This window comes from Gracilinanus agilis, chromosome 2 (assembly GCF_016433145.1).
Source record: "Gracilinanus agilis isolate LMUSP501 chromosome 2, AgileGrace, whole genome shotgun sequence".
NCBI lineage: Eukaryota > Metazoa > Chordata > Mammalia > Didelphimorphia > Didelphidae > Gracilinanus > Gracilinanus agilis.
In genome coordinates this window covers 338,512,681-338,529,438 of record NC_058131.1, presented here as the reverse complement: position 1 = coordinate 338,529,438, position 16,758 = coordinate 338,512,681, and the positions used below count along the sequence as shown (strand labels likewise).

Genomic DNA, 16,758 nt, shown 5'->3' with positions numbered 1-16,758 from the left:
ATTGAGGCATAACAAAGAAATCACTTGTGATTAGAAACTTCACTAATATTAATAGTACCATTTAGGACCAGTTTAATCAGAAAAAAAAGGTAAAGGGAATAGAGGCTCCCAGTAGAAATTTGGCCATAGCAGGTTCCAGCACATTTTGAGTATCCAGGAGTACTTGGCTCACATGCTTTGCACAGTTTGTGGATGTCTATCCTATTGAGTGTTTGCTTCCTCCAGCAGGATCACTGAGAAGGGGATATATTGAATTGTGGCTTGGGACTTTTTAATTCCTTAAGGAGGAAGGTGATACATTATTAGAAATTAAGCTTGAGTGAAATCAGGGCCTTATTATTTTATAGTTTAACAGTAGCTTGACACCTAACTGTCATAGCACTGGCCTGGCACAACCATAACCATCTTCAACACCATATATAGTGGCATTGTAGGGACCATCCAGCCCTAACCCTTTATTTTCCAGAGGAATAAACTGAGGCCTAGAAGAAGGGAATTTACTTCCTCAATATTACACTTATAATAAGGAATCAAGAAGCATTGTCAGGTAGTCATGACTGTGGGAAAGGGTGTGTTCTGAAGAAGTATTTTTCCTGTCTTCTTGTCTCAGCACTTGTTTCGAGAGCCAGAGAAGAGACCGCCCACCGTGGTGTCCAATACTTTCACTGCCTTGATCCTTTCTCCTTTGCTTTTGCTCTTCATTTTGGTGAGTAGACACTGTTAACAGAGCACTTTGGGTTTAGAGGATGAGTCAAAAGTAGCCACTCTGCCAGAATGTTCTTGGTGTTCTTTTAAGGTATAGTTTAAAGGCAGCAGCAGTGACTTATAAATGAGAAACCATCCAGACTCAATAAGAAAATAGCATCCTGGATATAGTATAAGGTCTGTAATAAACATTTACTTTGTGGGGTGCAAGGCATATAGAAATGAAATATATATGGCTCAATTCCTGCCCTCAAGGAGCTTGTAATTTAATAGGATGGATGTGACATATGCAGATGATTGTGGCCAACCCAAAATAGGATGTGACAGATGTAAAGAGGTACAGGAGGTAGGGAGGGGTGTGTGGGAGAAATCACTTTCCATTGAAGGTGATTAGAGACCAAAATAATCCATGTTTACATATCACAAACTTGGGAGACGTGGCACCTGAGCTGGGCCTGAAAGAATGAAAAGGTTGACTTTATGCAGAGGCATGGAGTGGAACCCATCCTAAGTGTGTGATGTCATCAAATGTGATAGGAAGAGATAGAATGGTGTGAATTCTGTCACAGTAGATAGGAAAACACAAGAGAAGTTAAGGAGACAAGAGAAAGATAGACCATGCTATATATGGTAAGACATAAAGTTGGAATGGTAGGTTATTGTGAGATTAATGCAGGCTTTAAATTTAAGAGTAGAGAATTGAGATTTTTAAAAATATAATAGGTACTAGGATAATTCCTAAAGGTTTCTGAATAGAGGAGAGTCATGATCAGAGCTTGGCTTACTCTGATTACAGTGTGAAAGGTTAAGTAGAGGAAGCCAAGTAGATTAATTAGGAAGTTAGTATGATAGACTATACAAGAGGTAATAAGGTTATCAATGAGAATATTGGCAGTAAGAAAGTAGAGGATAGACGAAAAGAGATGTGCAGAGATAAAATAAACGGTACCAGTTAGCTTGAAGGCAAGAGAGAGGAACCAAAGATGACTTAAATTTTGAACCTGAGTGACTGGGTGGTGCCATAAATAGAAATAAGGGGTGGGGGGAGGGAGAGAGAGGCAAGCATAGGTAGAGCTTCGGGGACAAATCCAGTACTTGGAAAATGGAAGTAAGAGACATAAAAATCGCTTAAGCGAGCCAGGTAGGTGTGAGATTTTAGAAATCAAGCTAGGGTCTAATGCAAAATTGAGGAAAATGAGAAATGAAGAAAGACATTGAATTTGGTGATTAAAGGAGGTCAGGAGTGAATGAATGGTCAGAGAGAATGATAAAGGGATAAAATATAATTGGCTTTGGGGGTTAACAGAATTGAACAAAGATTTGGGTTGAGTTTTAGTTTAGGGGAGTATAGAACAAATATTCAGCTGAAGAAGATTAGCTAATCAAATTAGGAAATGCTGTGTCATTAAATATAGCAGGTGAACTATATTTATGGGTTGAATAGTTATACAAAAGATATGAAAAAAGGCAGAATTCCAAGTAATACATAGAAATTGATGACCACTACATAAAAACATCTTGACACTGATATGGATTACAAGAGAATTTGAAGAGCTGTAAATAATTAAATGTTCATTATGTTCTTTTACAAAATTATGTAGTCTAGGGGGCAGCTGGGTAGCTCAGTGGATTGAGAGTCAGGCCTAGAGATGGGAGGTCCTAGGTTCAAATCCAGGTTCAGACATTTCCCAGCTGTGTGACCCTGGGCAGGCCACTTGACCCCCATTGCCCACCCTTACCACTCTTCCAACAAAGGAGCCAATACACAGAAGTTAAGGGTATAAAAAAAAATTATGTAGTATATGTAGTTAAGGAAAATCTAAACAACATACTTCTTACATTTCCAGAAACTTGAACCTGGTATGAAAGGCTTACTAATGGTCCCCCTTGTATGTCCTGGGAAGCAAACAGAACAATTTTGGTTTTATAGCAAATAATCCCACTACTGAGTTTGCCTTTACCCAATATTTGGAAAAATAGAGGGATTATAATCAATGTCTGTTGTAAATGACTGTTCTAGCCTTCTTGGTTTTGTGATTTAGTAACTTTTTAACTCAGGTAATTTTGTCTGAAAATCAGGATGTCTTGCCAGTAAATGTAGGAAACTCGTGGCATGTCTATGATGTATTAACTATATGACCATTTTTTGCTACTGGAAGAAACTACCATTGTTTCCATATTGAGCACAGGTTTTTAAGCCCATTAGGTTGTTGAATGCATTAGTAACGACACTGACTGTGTGTTACCTATAGTTTAATGTCTTTTTAATGTGTGTTTTCTCATCTTACAGTGGATTCGGCTTGGGGCCAACATTTCCAACTTCACCTTTGCTCCCAGCACTATTATCTTTCACCTGGGACATGCTGGTAAGTGTCCCAGACAGCTAATTCTGCTTAACCTTTCTGACATTCAGACTGCACAAGCCAAAGCCCTGTTAAATGAACTCACAACCTATTAACTATAATGACTTAATAGGATAACATTTCTTTCTTTCTCCTGGCCTTTTTCAGTGGTTAATATGGTGATAAACTTATTTGGTCTATCAGCTTACAGCAGCCATCATTCTATAGTGGGCTTCTCCAGGCAGCCCATTTACTTTTATTTAATAGCCATGCTCATTTCTAGAGATTACTTTATTAAATCTTTACACTGAAACACCTTCTTGGATGAAGATCGTTGATGGAGTTCCCCAGGGCTCTCCACACTGCATTGATCTGCACATTTGCTGGAGGTAGTGTCTGCCCACTTATTCAAAAGAACTCCATTTCTGAACCAAATGAGCTGATCCTCCAGTGGGAATTTGGCAACCAAACCAAGCATAAAAATCCCATTTTATCTTATAAGGATTTTAAAGCAAATTTTATGACTTTTCTTTGTGCCCCTTGTAGGACTCTGTGCACACTTCCATCTTGGTGTCCTCTGTCATTGTGGTCCTTTAATGGATCCACCTCCACTATATTTTTTTCTTCTGGCCAAGAATGACTAGATTATCATTGTCTAGCCTACTATGTTTAAGAAATAGATACCTTTAGCCTTGCCATATCAGGCTGTGAGGAGCCTGAATATGTTAATAACCTTTCATCTTTATAAAATATTTTGGACTTTTAAAAACATTTTCACATACATTTTCTCATTTGATTCTAACAAGTCTCCTGGTGGTTAGATAATGCTATGATAATTATCTTCTTTTTGCATCAGAGGGAACTGAGGTATAGACAGGTTAAATGAGTTGTCTGAAGTCACATTGCTAAGTGGTGGATCCCAGGTGGCTGCTGCCAAGCCCTTTGTTCTTTCCAGGTCTTTTTCAGCTATAGTCCAGGTGAGGGTGCTGTACTTAAAGCCATCATTACCATAACAAGTTCTTGATTTCCTTTGGTGTCTGATATTCCTATCCCTTCTCTTAGCTATGCTTGGCCTCATGTACGTCTACTGGACTCAACTCAACATGTTCCAGACCCTGAAATACTTGGCCATCTTGGGAAGCATCACATTCCTGGCAGGCAACAGAATGCTGGCCTACAAAGCAGTGAAGAGGTAAAGTTGGGGGAGATGGGAGCATTCTGAGGAGGATGAGAGCCACAATGGGGATTGGTATCTCTTTAGAAAATAATCTTGTTTTACTCTTAGTTACTTTGACTCTTTAGTGGCCAACTGCACTCAGGGTTTCAACCAGGACCTGCACAATAACTTTTGACATCTCAGGCAGAGAGTAGTTTGCCTTCTGTTTTCTATGACCAAAAAGGAAGCTAGTCAGTCAGCTATTATCAGGGTGAGTCACTGTGTTGGTATCATTGCAGGTTGGGAGGTGGGGAGCAGGAAAAAGGTGGCAGCAAACAAAAAAGATGAAATATTCAGTTGTGAAACAAATAACTAGTGGTAATTTGCTTCTCAGATTGACATAATAAAATTAGCTTTGATCTTGTGGCTTGATGTATAAGGGCTGTGTATTCTAAAAAGAAATATGTCTATCCATACATTAGAGAGTACTTGTCACTTGGTTCTAACCTGCAAGTAGAGACTATAATTGCTTTATGTCAGAAAGGGGCCATTTACTGATCAGCACTAAGTATATTGAAGCCTCAACTCTTTTAAGCCTCTACTGATTAGAATGAGAATGGGGAATAATTACTTTATGATGATTAAGAGGGCTTAGAACATCTGGCATGAGATTTGCTTTAATTTACAACATATAAACATTCTCTTCCCTTCCTTTGCTGAAACCGAGAAGTTCCTTGTATGTCTATTGTCCTCTTGGCCCAATAGAATTGCCATCCTGCATACAACTGAATTACAACAGACCATGTCCCACACCCTCACCTCTAGAGAACCTTGTAAGAATGTCCCTTCAGAACTTGAAACAGGCAATTAGAAATTACTTTTCCTCTCCCAAATAAGGGCCATATTAGTTACTTTCCACCAAGCCCCTGTCCCAGAGGTAGCCACCTGTTCCTCTTCCCCAGGAACCTCCTATGTCTTATAAGGAGCCCCCACAGTACTGACTCTAGGTCTTCCCTCCTACCATGCGGTTGCCGTCTCTTTGCCAGAAGAAAAAAAAAAGTCATTCCAGACTCAAATTCAGCTTTTATGGTAACTTGGATTACCAAATTGAACTAGAAACAAACATAACTACATAGATTTCTTCCTGTATGTTTTGTCTGTGTTAGAACTTGGATTATTTCAGCCAACCTAATACTGTCAAATAAAGGCAAAAATCATGTTTTGTGGGTACAGTAGAGTGCCCTCTCCCTTTGCATTCTTAGGTGTATGTTTGTATACATGCAGGTCTGAGGAGGGTTGATACTTAGATTTAGTAGTGTCTTATCTAATTTGACCACCAATTTAGCAAATCAAAGGCACTCTCTGACTCTTAACAGTGGGACACAGAACAGAAAGTTGTAAGTCTTCCAACTGTCTTACTATGGAGCACTGGGCAAAGAAATATATCTTTACTTCCTATGGTAGTCCAAGCTCCACCAGGGCTTCCCTTAGCTCCCATACTCCAGCAAGATCATTTTCTTTCACCTAACCAGCTCCTTCAAATATCTTCACTTAACCTTTGCATTGCCTTTTGATGGGAACTAAGCGCTCCAAGCAATTTTTGAAACAGTCTAGCATTCTCTTGTGACTTACTGTGTAGAATCCCGGAGATAGCTGAAATGCTTTGTTATGTGAAAATACCACTCTTCTGAAGGTGCCCTGGCAAACTGAGCAAGAATGTGAAGAGAAGTGCTTGACTTGAGTTTACACATCCTGACCTTGCTGATTGATCCTGGGAGAGGGATACCATACTGACTTGGGAGAGACAATCCGACTCTGGAAAATGAGTGAAACTAATGGAAGCCCTGGTGGTGTGTGTGTCTTTTCTTTCTTCTGCTTAATTCTCCCCCTCACTATCCTTTCTTGATTCTCAAACCCTCTTTCCTTTGGCAGGATCGCTGCAGAACAGAGCAGTAGATTGGCAAAATATAGGACACTACGGTAAACCCAAAAGGGGGGGTCTTACTAATGACCAGCTCTTTCCAGAAGTAAGGGCCCTTTCTGAATTTACCTGCCTCACGCATGTTGGTTGTTCCATCTAATTCTCACCTCCCTCACTCCCTGGGCCCAAGCAGTATTATTTGAAACTTCTTTCCAATCTGCTGGTTAAGTCTGGGACTCTGGAACATAACAACCATTACTCCTGCCCCAAATATTGCCTTTTCTTTGGAGGTTGCCACATTACCTGTACCAAAATGGTCCAGATGTCTCCTGTCTTATGTGAAGAATGCTATGACTCTCCCACCTTTCATTTTTATGAGGTGTTCAGTGCCTATTAAGGGGTTCCTTGCTGATCACAGTATAGTGGGATTCAGCTTAATATAAGTAGGGTCCACTTTGACCACTTCCACGGGTGGTATTAAGTGGTCTTGTAAATCCCAAGGATTGCGTTAGAATGAGAAACCAGGGTATTTGAGATGAATCTTTTCTGTGACTGGCATTTGTGAGAAAGAGCAGTCAGTGCTAATTAGGGCCAGATACAGTTAGTGGGACCCGCTGTGGTGGTCTTCTCCAGGCAGTGCCTTTCATCTTTGTCATAGATTTTTGGGCCACAGACTTAGATCATGAGTCTCAGTGAATTATAAGATGAGGTGGACGCCAGAAGGATTGATGACCACAAAAGCAAGGTGACTGACTAGAGAGCAAAACTGGAATCAGAAAAAATGGGTTCCTAGAGTTCAGAAAGTAGCTAGGAGTAGCCTACCCTACTTTATCCTCCCATGGCTCCAAAAGAGCCAGTTAAAATCCTTTCCTCATTTTTGAGTGATTGTTAATGAGGTGTTGGGAGTGATTGACACTAAATTAGTCGGTTCCAAAGTTCTTGTAGTTAGAAGTAAAGTGATAATGATGACTGAATTTCTGAGGCCTGTCTCTGATTGTTGCTTGTATTGAAAGCTGTTCTCCCAGCCAGACTCGAGCTATATGTTTTTTGATCATTTTCTCCAAAGAGGAGAAATCAACATAGAATCTGACCTCATGCTAACTTATGAACCTAACCTGCTTTTCCTCCACCCTCCCTGCAGAAAAGACAGAATTTTTGGTTTTATCATAAAGTCTGCTTTCTCTGTCTGAGGCCTACTTGGGAAAATACTGATATTGCTGCCTGCTACCTACTGATTATATTTAATTATAAAATGAGGCATCAGTTATAAGTTCTCACCTGTTACTTAGATATAAGCCCAGATAGCTTTAGGGAAAGAGAAGTTAACTTGATCATTTGGACTTGGGATATTTTCTGAGGTTGGGATTTTAAGAAAAACCCCTCTCTTTATAAAGTCTGTCATATTGAGCCTGCATGGCAGTGCATTTCCTGTCTTTACTGACCCTCATGCACTGAAAGGGTGAGGGGCTGCTGAACCACTTTGGGAGGGTTATAGTGCTTTATACATAATAGGCATTCAATAAATGTTTGTTGGTTAATTAATTGATTGGAGTCAGGGTCGAGAACGTCAAAGCAAATCGTCAATCCAAGGGAACAATCAGGAGTCGGGGTCAGGTAACCAGCCCGGGGTCGGAGATCCGGAGAGCAGGATCTGGAGTGAAGCAGAGGCAGCAAACAGGAAGCGAGGACAGGAGCACAGGAGATCAGGATCAGGTCGCCAAGGCAACATCAGGAACACTGGAGAGCGGAGTCGGGTTGCTAAGCCAAGGTTAGGAACAGAGATCTTAGTCAGGAGGGGTAGGGGAAGCATAGGGGTAGAATTTTAACTTACAGATTGTGGGGTGGGGGGAATGCAGCTCATCAGCAAAATAGAGAGTTATCTAGAGGTCCTCAATACCTGGCTGAACCTAGTGGTGCCTTCTCTACTTCACTCTGGCTCAAAAAGCTCATCTTTGTATTCTCAGCCTACCTGCTTTCCCCAGGGCTTTAACATGCACTGAGAGGTACTATAATAGGAGGAAGAAATTGCCTAGGATTCAAGAATATTAACTTTTTGTCCCCTTGGGCTCTCCCTTTCTTCTTCCACTCCCTTCTTCCCCCTTTCCCCTTCTCTACTCCCCTCCTCCCCCTCTCAGCCACATTTCACAGTTACTCAATAGAAATCAATCCTTGATTTTTGGGCAAATATTGATTTGAATTTGAGGCATCAGCAGAGTTTCTAGGCAGAACTTCTTAGCTAAGAAATCATTTTGTTGATGCCCACACTTCTCATTGATCTCCCTCTTCATTGCCTATCCTCTCCCCGCTTTCCCATAAATTGGGTAGCAACATTGGGCTGCTTTCCCATAAATTGGGTAGCTACATTGGGCTTACAGAATGCTTGGTTGAATAAAAGTGCTTTCACTGCATGCTCATGCCGCTCTTTGTCTGCATGTCAGTTTTCACGTGAATGCATTCCGTCTCTTCTGGTACTTCTGTCTTAGGCAGGAGAGATGGATTAGAAGTCAAATCAAAACTGGAGGGTCCTCTGATCTGTTGGATTTGACTGTCCCTTGGTTGCTTGTGGTTTCCTAAGGAAAAACTGCTGTGTTTGAGCCTGCCCGTGGAGTTAGTTCCTTCATTAGATTCCAATGAATCTTCACAACATCGAATCCTCAGTGCTCTGTAGAACTACAGAGTGGAGGATAGCATTCTTCTGAGCTTTCTTTTCTCCCCTGACAGCTGGACTGATTTAATCACCTGATTATATACCCCACTGGTAATGTGGCCATAGCCAGGACTGCGATTGTTGCTTGTTGTACTTTTCCTGTTAACTTTTGCAAACTGGAAAAAGTGCCCACAGGGACAGAGGGATTGTGATTATAAATGAAATTTTGAATGTTTTTCCCATCAGCTTTTTATTCCAGTGAGCCAGCTGCCCTTCTTATAAGCCAGGCTCTCTTTGGCTTGGAAGCATAGCTGGTCCAGTAGCAACTTGTAGGGGTTTTTGAAGCCCTCGCACTTCCCAAAAGTAAGACATTGTTTGGCAAATGGAGTCAGCAAGATCCAGGCCAAATGTTCTTTAACTTTTTCATCTATTTTACTTTTCCTCTGGTTGAGATTTACCCTGTATTTGGGGTTGTTTTGGGTGTAGTGTCACTGGCAGCATCTTGTCTCTTCATATTTCCACATCCCATTCTTCATATTTGTTCATCTTCTGTGTTTATGACCTTAAGAACCAGGATCTTTCAGTGTCAGAGATGCTTGATCACCTGGTGATTGTTAGGTAGGAATTGCAACAGCAAATTAAAACCTGGGGTAATTTTTTCAATTCTCTCTTTCTTTCAGAGCAACACAGTAGTAGTACCAGAAGGAAGAAGGAAAATCTAAAAACTTAAAAGAATGTTCCCTGGAATAGAAGCCAAGGAACAATTTACATCCTGGAGAGTGGAACATGGAACTAATTTTTGTTTAAAACAAACAAAAAGTCCAGAATCTTATGGTTGTACTTTTGCTTGTCTTTTGTTTTTTCACTCTCCTGTTGAGCAACTTTCTGTGAGCCCGGATATTCAGTTCCTTTGGAATTGTGGCCATTAGCCATCAAGAGGCTGTGACGGATTTCTTAAGAATCCCAGACGTTAAGTTTTGGAATGTTTGAAATCTATAATTATTGTGATTTGTAATAAAGAATCTGATGAGAGGAATAGAGACCTCTAAGAGTTTTATTCACATATTTCTGGGGTGGTAGAGTTTACATATATATATATATAGTTATGTAAGTGTTTCCTTGGCAGAAAAACTAAGCAAGTTTTCTGGAGCATTACCTAGTATAAACCCTCACTTGTACTTGAATAGAGAATTTCCTGGAACATCTACCTTCCTTTGTTTTTACCCAATGTGATCTTCCTCCTTCAGTGAAAGTTGGCTGTATCTTGGGGCCTAGTATGTAACTTTATTTAGCATGGTTTAATTGGTGGATAAGTAGGTGTATGGGACAGGTACTTCAAGATCCTGAAAGGTTATATGAATTCTGGAATTTGGTTTACTTCTGCTCTAATGGCTAGAAGTGACATCACTGATTCATGGATTTGGAGTTTTAAAGGCTTTTAGGAGTCATCTAGTCCAACTTCTTCATTTTACAATGGAAGAAACAAAGGCCTGGAATGGATGTGACTTGTTCTTTGCCCAAGGTCACACAGATGGCAAGTAACAGAATTTGAATTTAGTCACTGATTGCAAATCTCAGGATCTTTCTACTGGACCACACTTTGCAATTGCATTCAGTTTCCCAAGAATAGGTATTTTGAAGTTATGAGCAATGTTGGCCTCATCTGTATAAACAGAGTAGGTTCCTTCCTATATGATGTGATTTCAGATGTGCTGGAAAAAGCCCTTTGCCCAAAAAACATCCCTTTCATAAGACATAAAATTCTTCACTGTTACTACCTTTACTGAGATTCCACCATTTAACAATTCATAGTTCATGCATTTTGAAAGGCAATTTGGAATTCTGATTTAAAAGTGACTTAAGATGCTAACACTCATGCAGAGATACCACTGCTGGGTGGGTCAAAGAAATAAGGAATCCAGATATATTAAAATACTGATGTGATGATTTTACTACTTTGTGATAGCAAAGAACTGGATTTAAAAGAAATGCCCATTGATTGGGGAATGAATGGCTAAACAAATTGTGGTTATTATAATAAGCAATTATTAACCCCCACTGCCTAGCCCTTAGCCCTCTTCGGCTTTAGAACCGATACATAATATTGATTTTAAGATGAAAGGTGAGGGTTTAAAAAAGAGAAAAGAAAGGAAGCTCATTTGGCTCTGTTCAGCCATCCATCTCCAAAGGACTCTGTGCATCTGAAAACAAATCATTCTCTTTTTGTATTTCTTTCATGTAAGCGTGCTTGAGGTCATTTAATAGTCTGGCAAAAAAACCTTAAAACCTAGTTTTTAACAGACTTGTAATCTGCGCTAAGTCCTACAAAAGGATGGAAAATTCAGAGAAGTAAAGGAAGACGATGTAGTGTGATGGCTTTATCATAGCTTTATGACCCTGAGTAAGTCATTTGATCTCTGTGTCTCAGAGTTCTCTGGAAAATTGTAGAATTGAATTTGATGCCCTCTGAAGACCCTTCCAATCCAAAATCTGTGACTACATGAACTGATACAAAGAATCAGATGAACAAGTTCAGGAAAACAAGCTACACCACAACAGTAGCAATAGAAACAATAAAAAACAAACTGCTTTATACAAAAATATTTATGACTGTGCTTTTTGTGGTGTCAAAAAATTGGAAAATGAGGGGATGTCCCTTGATTTGGGGAATGGCTGAACAAATTGTTGTATATGATGGTGATGGAATACTATTGTGCTATAAAGAATGGTGAATCACTTGATTTCTTATAAGAAATTTCTTATAAGAACTGGAAAGACCTCCATGAACTGATGTGGAGTGAAAGAACCAAGAGAACATTGTACACAGTAACTGAAACATTGTGGGACAAGCAAATATAATAGACTGTGCTACTAATAGCAATGAGTTGGTTCAGGACAATTCTGAGAAACTTGGGAGGAAGAATGCTATTCACAACTAGAGAGAACTGTGGGAATAGAAATGCAGAAGGAAAACATGATTTATCACTTGTTTATATGGGTATGTGATTTGGGGTTTTGGTTTTAAAAGATTATTACAAAAACAAATAATATGGAAAGGTTTTGATTGATAATACATGTAAAACCCAGTAGAATTGCTTGTTAGCCCTGGGAGGGGTGATACAAGAGAGTAGGGAGAGAACATGAATCATGTAACCATGGAAAAATATTCTAAAAATAAAATTATATTAAAAACAACTCACTACAATTAATGACCAACCTTGGTTCCTGAGAAGAGTTGAAAAAGGTATACCGCGGGTCCTCTTTCTACAAAGGTAGGGGATTATGGATATGGAAAACTGCATCTTCTGTCAGACACAGTTGTTACATTGTCTTTTTTGCTGAACTACCTCTTAAAACCTTGATTTTAAAGGATGACTTGCTGATGGGGGAGGGATATGTTTAGAAAGAAAGATGGAATAAAAATGAGATATGTTTCTCTTTTAAAACATGAATCCTTAAATGGATTTGTATGAGTTAATGAGTCATTTTTTAAAAGGCAAATAACTTTGGATTAATTGGACTATTAAGTCATTCATAACAGGGTGAATTTTTTTAGTAATTAACTGTCTTTCGTCCTAACATCTGCTGAGAGCATTTATGTTGAGATTAATGAAAGGTATTTTGAAACTTGAAATGCTAGAGAATGGCAGACCTGGGTAGGATGGTGGAGTGTGAGAATTAGGACAACATGGATATCCCATGGTAAGCTGGCAAAGAACACACTTACAGGTAAACTTAGAAATCTATTTTCTTTGATCTTGAGGTTACACTTTCCTGAAAAAGTATCGATCTTCCTTTGTTATTATTTGTTGTGCCAAATCACTATTCTTTTTCATTATAATTTCCTTTGCTTTTCCCTTTAAATTGTCTTAGGCTAATGATGAAGCATTCCTCCACTTCTTGGTAGAGAGGTGATGGTCTAGAGGTGCAGATTTGTTTTTCTTGACTATGCTTATGAAGGGAAAGCTTTTCTGGGGAGAAGGGCAGTTGGTAGATAGTGAGAGTGATGCAAAAAATAGAGAAAAGAAAGAGGGGAAGTTAGGTGGCCTAGTGGATTGAGAACCAAGCCTGCAGATTTCAAGTCCTGAGTTCAAATTAGGTCTAGACACTCCTGTATGACCCTGGGTGAGTCACAACCCCATTTGCCTAGCTTATTGCTCTTCTGCCTTGGAACTGAGCAGTCTGTAACTAAAAAGTCTCCAAGCTGTGCTGTGCCTCTTTAGCTCCAAGTTCCCAGTTGAGCCTCTGGTCCAGTCATGGGGGCCTGGCTCAGCTCCAAGTGGCCAATTCTTAGAGATTGTGCTACCAAATAGGCCAAAGCCTGAGCCAAGCCAGGAAAGATTGTTAGACCAGATAAAACAAAGTCGGCAGTTTTTACCAAGGAGAGAGAGAGGAGGTCTGGTCTCGGAAAAAAAGGAAGACAGCTCTGCTACTCTCGGTCTCCTCTCTTATAAGGCCCATGGCATTACTTCTCCTGCATCTCTAATTGGTCAGGCTTAACTTAGTGGGGTCGCTGGTTTTTGAGTCTAGACAGGTCACCCTCAGACATTTCCTTATCCTTAGCTCTCAGACTTTTACCAGCCCTACCCTCTACCAGAAGGCCATATAGACACAAGAAACATGGCCAGTCAAAGGAGGAAGCTTGTATCAAGAATCTGGTTTTCAAACTGAAAAAATGAGTACATTTTAAATTGCATTTACCTAGGAGACCTGGCAAGCTGGGCAATTTTGTTACCCCTATGTTTAATATAGACCCACCCCCTAAAAAAAACTGTATGGACAAATTCATAGTTTTGATGTGGGAGAAACACACCCAAGTTTGTAGCAAGGTCTTGCCCCCAGAATAGGAGATTCAAACTGTTCAATCCAGAAGAAAAGAATTTAATTTGAAGTAGAGGCGGGTTTTGGTAGACTAATAGTCTAATAGCTAGTGGCTAATCAGGTAGCCTTAGGGCCAATAGATAAGCCCTAGGGGCTAGTAGAGTAGCCTCTGGCACTGGTAGCATGGAGTAGCCGCTCAACTATAGCTTCCATACCCTGTGGATCAAGGTTGGCAGATTTATTGGGGTCTGGTAGTTTAGCATCTCCCTTTCCAAACTCAGGTGGAGGTATGTTTTCAGGTTTGTTACTATAGGGAATAAGAAGCATGCCCAAGGTTGGGAGATTCTTCTGGAATGCCAGAGTCCCCAGAGCACAGGTTCCATGTTCCTTGTCATTTGTCAGGGAGAGGCCTTGCTGCCCTTCCAGAGTGGGAATATAGGGAGGTGATATGGTACATTGGAGGACCACTATGGGTAATTATTTCCAAGAACAATATAAGCAATTAATAAAACAGAATGAGCAGCAAGCTGATGCCTGGTATAGAATGTAACAGATTCAGTACACAGAGTAGATAATTGAACAATCTACAATTCATGCTTGACTAATGCTGAAACTACAAGTTTTGCAGTTGATGTTTAGTGCTAACTAGTGAGAAATGCAAGATTTCAAAGTATGAGGATCCTGTTCCTATTACTACCTCTTTCTGCCCACTGTCAGCCCACATCACCTTCATATAACAGACCTCTTCCGTTTGTATTTTGAAATGTTTGTTTTTGTGGATATTTAAAGTTCATAATAGAAAAAGAATTTTTTTTAAAATCCAAGATAATGCCTAGGCCTCATCCTCTCTGTTTCTGCCTCCTTAAGGTCCTCTAGGCATTGGCCCTGACTTCCAGACACTCAACATTATCATCTGATTTACTGATGTAAACTAAGGATTCTTAGGCCTTGCCATCCACCCTGTTGATTCACCTTTCACTGAAACACTTCTGGGCCTTTCTGTCTGATTAGTAAGGACACTAGCTTTTTTCTGCTCTTCTCTCCAGTACACACAGTAAACACTTAAAAAAATTTTTTTTACATTCTTTCGATAATCTCCCTAGTACAGGAAGTGAGCTTTCAGGTAAGCATAGCTGTGCCCAGGCACTAGCACTGCCTGAGAAAATATGTAAAACTCTGGTTAACCAGTTGAAAGGAGCTATCCCAGATCAGAAACATGCCCATTTGAGGACCTGTTATTGCATGCGTCTGGAAGGACCAATTCTCACTTAAAAGTTGTGTGTTCCATGGATTTAAATATTTGTCTAGAAAGAAATAGTAAACCAAAAATAGAATAGCTCTGATATCCAACAATGGGGAAAATTCCTTCCATATGTCCATAGAGAATGGTTAAGGCTTATAAGACACCCATTAGTATAACTGTTAATTTTAATAATTATACTTGTATAATTACATATTCAGCTATAAATATTATAATCATTACTACAGCATTGTAATAATTATGACATAATAATTATAATTATTAATATGTTATAGTAACAATTATAATAATCACACTATAATCATTCCTCTGCCTTCCCTTTTTTAAAAATTGAATTCATCTCATAAACCCAAAAGTAGTGTGGGTTCCTGTGGTCATTATTTTATTTGAAAAATTTTGAGATGGAAACCTAATTTTGCTATTGTAGGTATGAGCAGAGAAAAGTTGTGAGGTCCATTGAGGAAAGCAGCCATGCTTGCCTGAGATTGCTGGCAAGGTTCCAATCTTTCACACAAAGGCATTGCTGCTCTCAGCCAAAGGTTATCATTAAACCTGAATTAAATACTCTGAAGAGCAAAGAAGTCCTTGTAACATCATGACTGAAAGTACCAAACCTGCCTTTCCCTAAGAACAGATTAGGAATCACTGTTTCTCACCTTGCTTACGTCTGTAATAGCAGCCCTGGTCACGTCCATGCGTGAAGCCATTTTCATAAACATTACCCCCCCCCCCAAGAATGTTGTAATGCTTAATATTTTACCCTCTATAAAAGTCTTTCTCTTTGTCATAATAAATGAAGATCACAGTCCCTAATCATGTTGCGGTGATTCTTCTGCTCAGTCCTTCTCAGGCATGCTGGCCCCAACCTTTCCTGTCCTCCTTATCTCAGTCTTTCTAGCTGCTAGTCTCCCTATCAGGCTAACTCACTCTCCACAGCTACAATGGCCCTCAGATCCAATCACTCATCACCATGCCTCCCACAAAAGTGTGACAAAAAGTGATTAGAGAATGTTTGGTATGTGTGGAGGATGGGAAGGAGATCATAAGATGATCCTGTGAAGTTTATATGCAGTGCTTCACTTACTCTTCTTTACCAAATTCTCTTGCTCAAATTATCAAATGAAGAAATCAAAGCTAGCAATAATCAGATGAAAAAAAATGTTCTAAATCCTTCTTGATTAGAGAACTGCAAATTAAAACAACTCTGAGGCACCACCTCACACCTATCAGATTGTCCAATGTGGCAGTAAAGGAAAGTGGTAAATGTTGGAGGAGATGTGGCAAAAATTGGGACACTGATGCATTGTTGGTGGAGTGGTAAACTGATCCAACCATTCTGGAGGACAATTTAGAACTATGTCCAAAGGGCTATAAAACTGTGCATACCCTGAGGTCCAATAATGCTACTACTGGATCTATATCCCAAAGAGATAATAAAAAAGGGGAAAGGACCTACTTGCACAAAATTATAGCAGCTCCTTTTGTGATGGCAAAGAATTCAAAATCGAAGGCATGTCCATCAATTGGAGAATGGCTGAACAAATTGTGGTACATGTTTGATAATGGAATACTATTGTGCTATAAGAAATGATAAGCAAAATGATTTCAGAAAAAGTTGGAAAGATGTGCGGGAACTGATGCAGAGCAAAATAAGCAGAACCAGGAGAACACTGTACATAGTAACAATATTGGACAATGATTATCTGTGAAAAGTTGGCTACTCTTAGCAATGCAACAATCTGGGACAATCCTGAATTCCCTTATGACAGGGAATGCTATCCACTTCCAGAGAAGGAACTGTTGAAGTCATCTTTCACACTGAGTATCTTTGGTTTTATTTGGGGGTTTTGGTTATATATGAGTTTGCTCTTATAACAATGACCAATATGGAAGTGTGTTTTGCAT

At 39.7% G+C, this 16,758-nt stretch overlaps 1 protein-coding gene across 4 annotated transcripts in view; it reads left to right on the top strand.

Moving 5' to 3' along the window:
- RPN2 (ribophorin II) overlaps positions 1 to 9,807 on the top strand; it is a 52,433-nt gene extending 42,626 nt beyond the window's left edge. The window contains exons 14-19 of one of the 4 annotated variants that reach the window (XM_044664310.1): positions 611 to 706; positions 2,996 to 3,071; positions 4,110 to 4,239; positions 6,136 to 6,183; positions 7,681 to 7,892; positions 9,452 to 9,807. In XM_044664310.1, coding sequence (XP_044520245.1) covers positions 611 to 706; positions 2,996 to 3,071; positions 4,110 to 4,239; positions 6,136 to 6,183; positions 7,681 to 7,892; positions 9,452 to 9,501 — 612 coding nt within the window. In that variant the 3' untranslated portion in view covers positions 9,502 to 9,807. Of the gene's footprint in view, positions 1 to 610; positions 707 to 2,995; positions 3,072 to 4,109; positions 4,240 to 6,135; positions 6,231 to 7,680; positions 7,893 to 9,451 lie in introns of all 4 variants that reach the window. The other 3 variants (XM_044664311.1, XM_044664312.1, XM_044664313.1) reach the window with 3 other exon arrangements.
- The last annotated feature ends 6,951 nt before the right edge of the window (positions 9,808 to 16,758 follow it).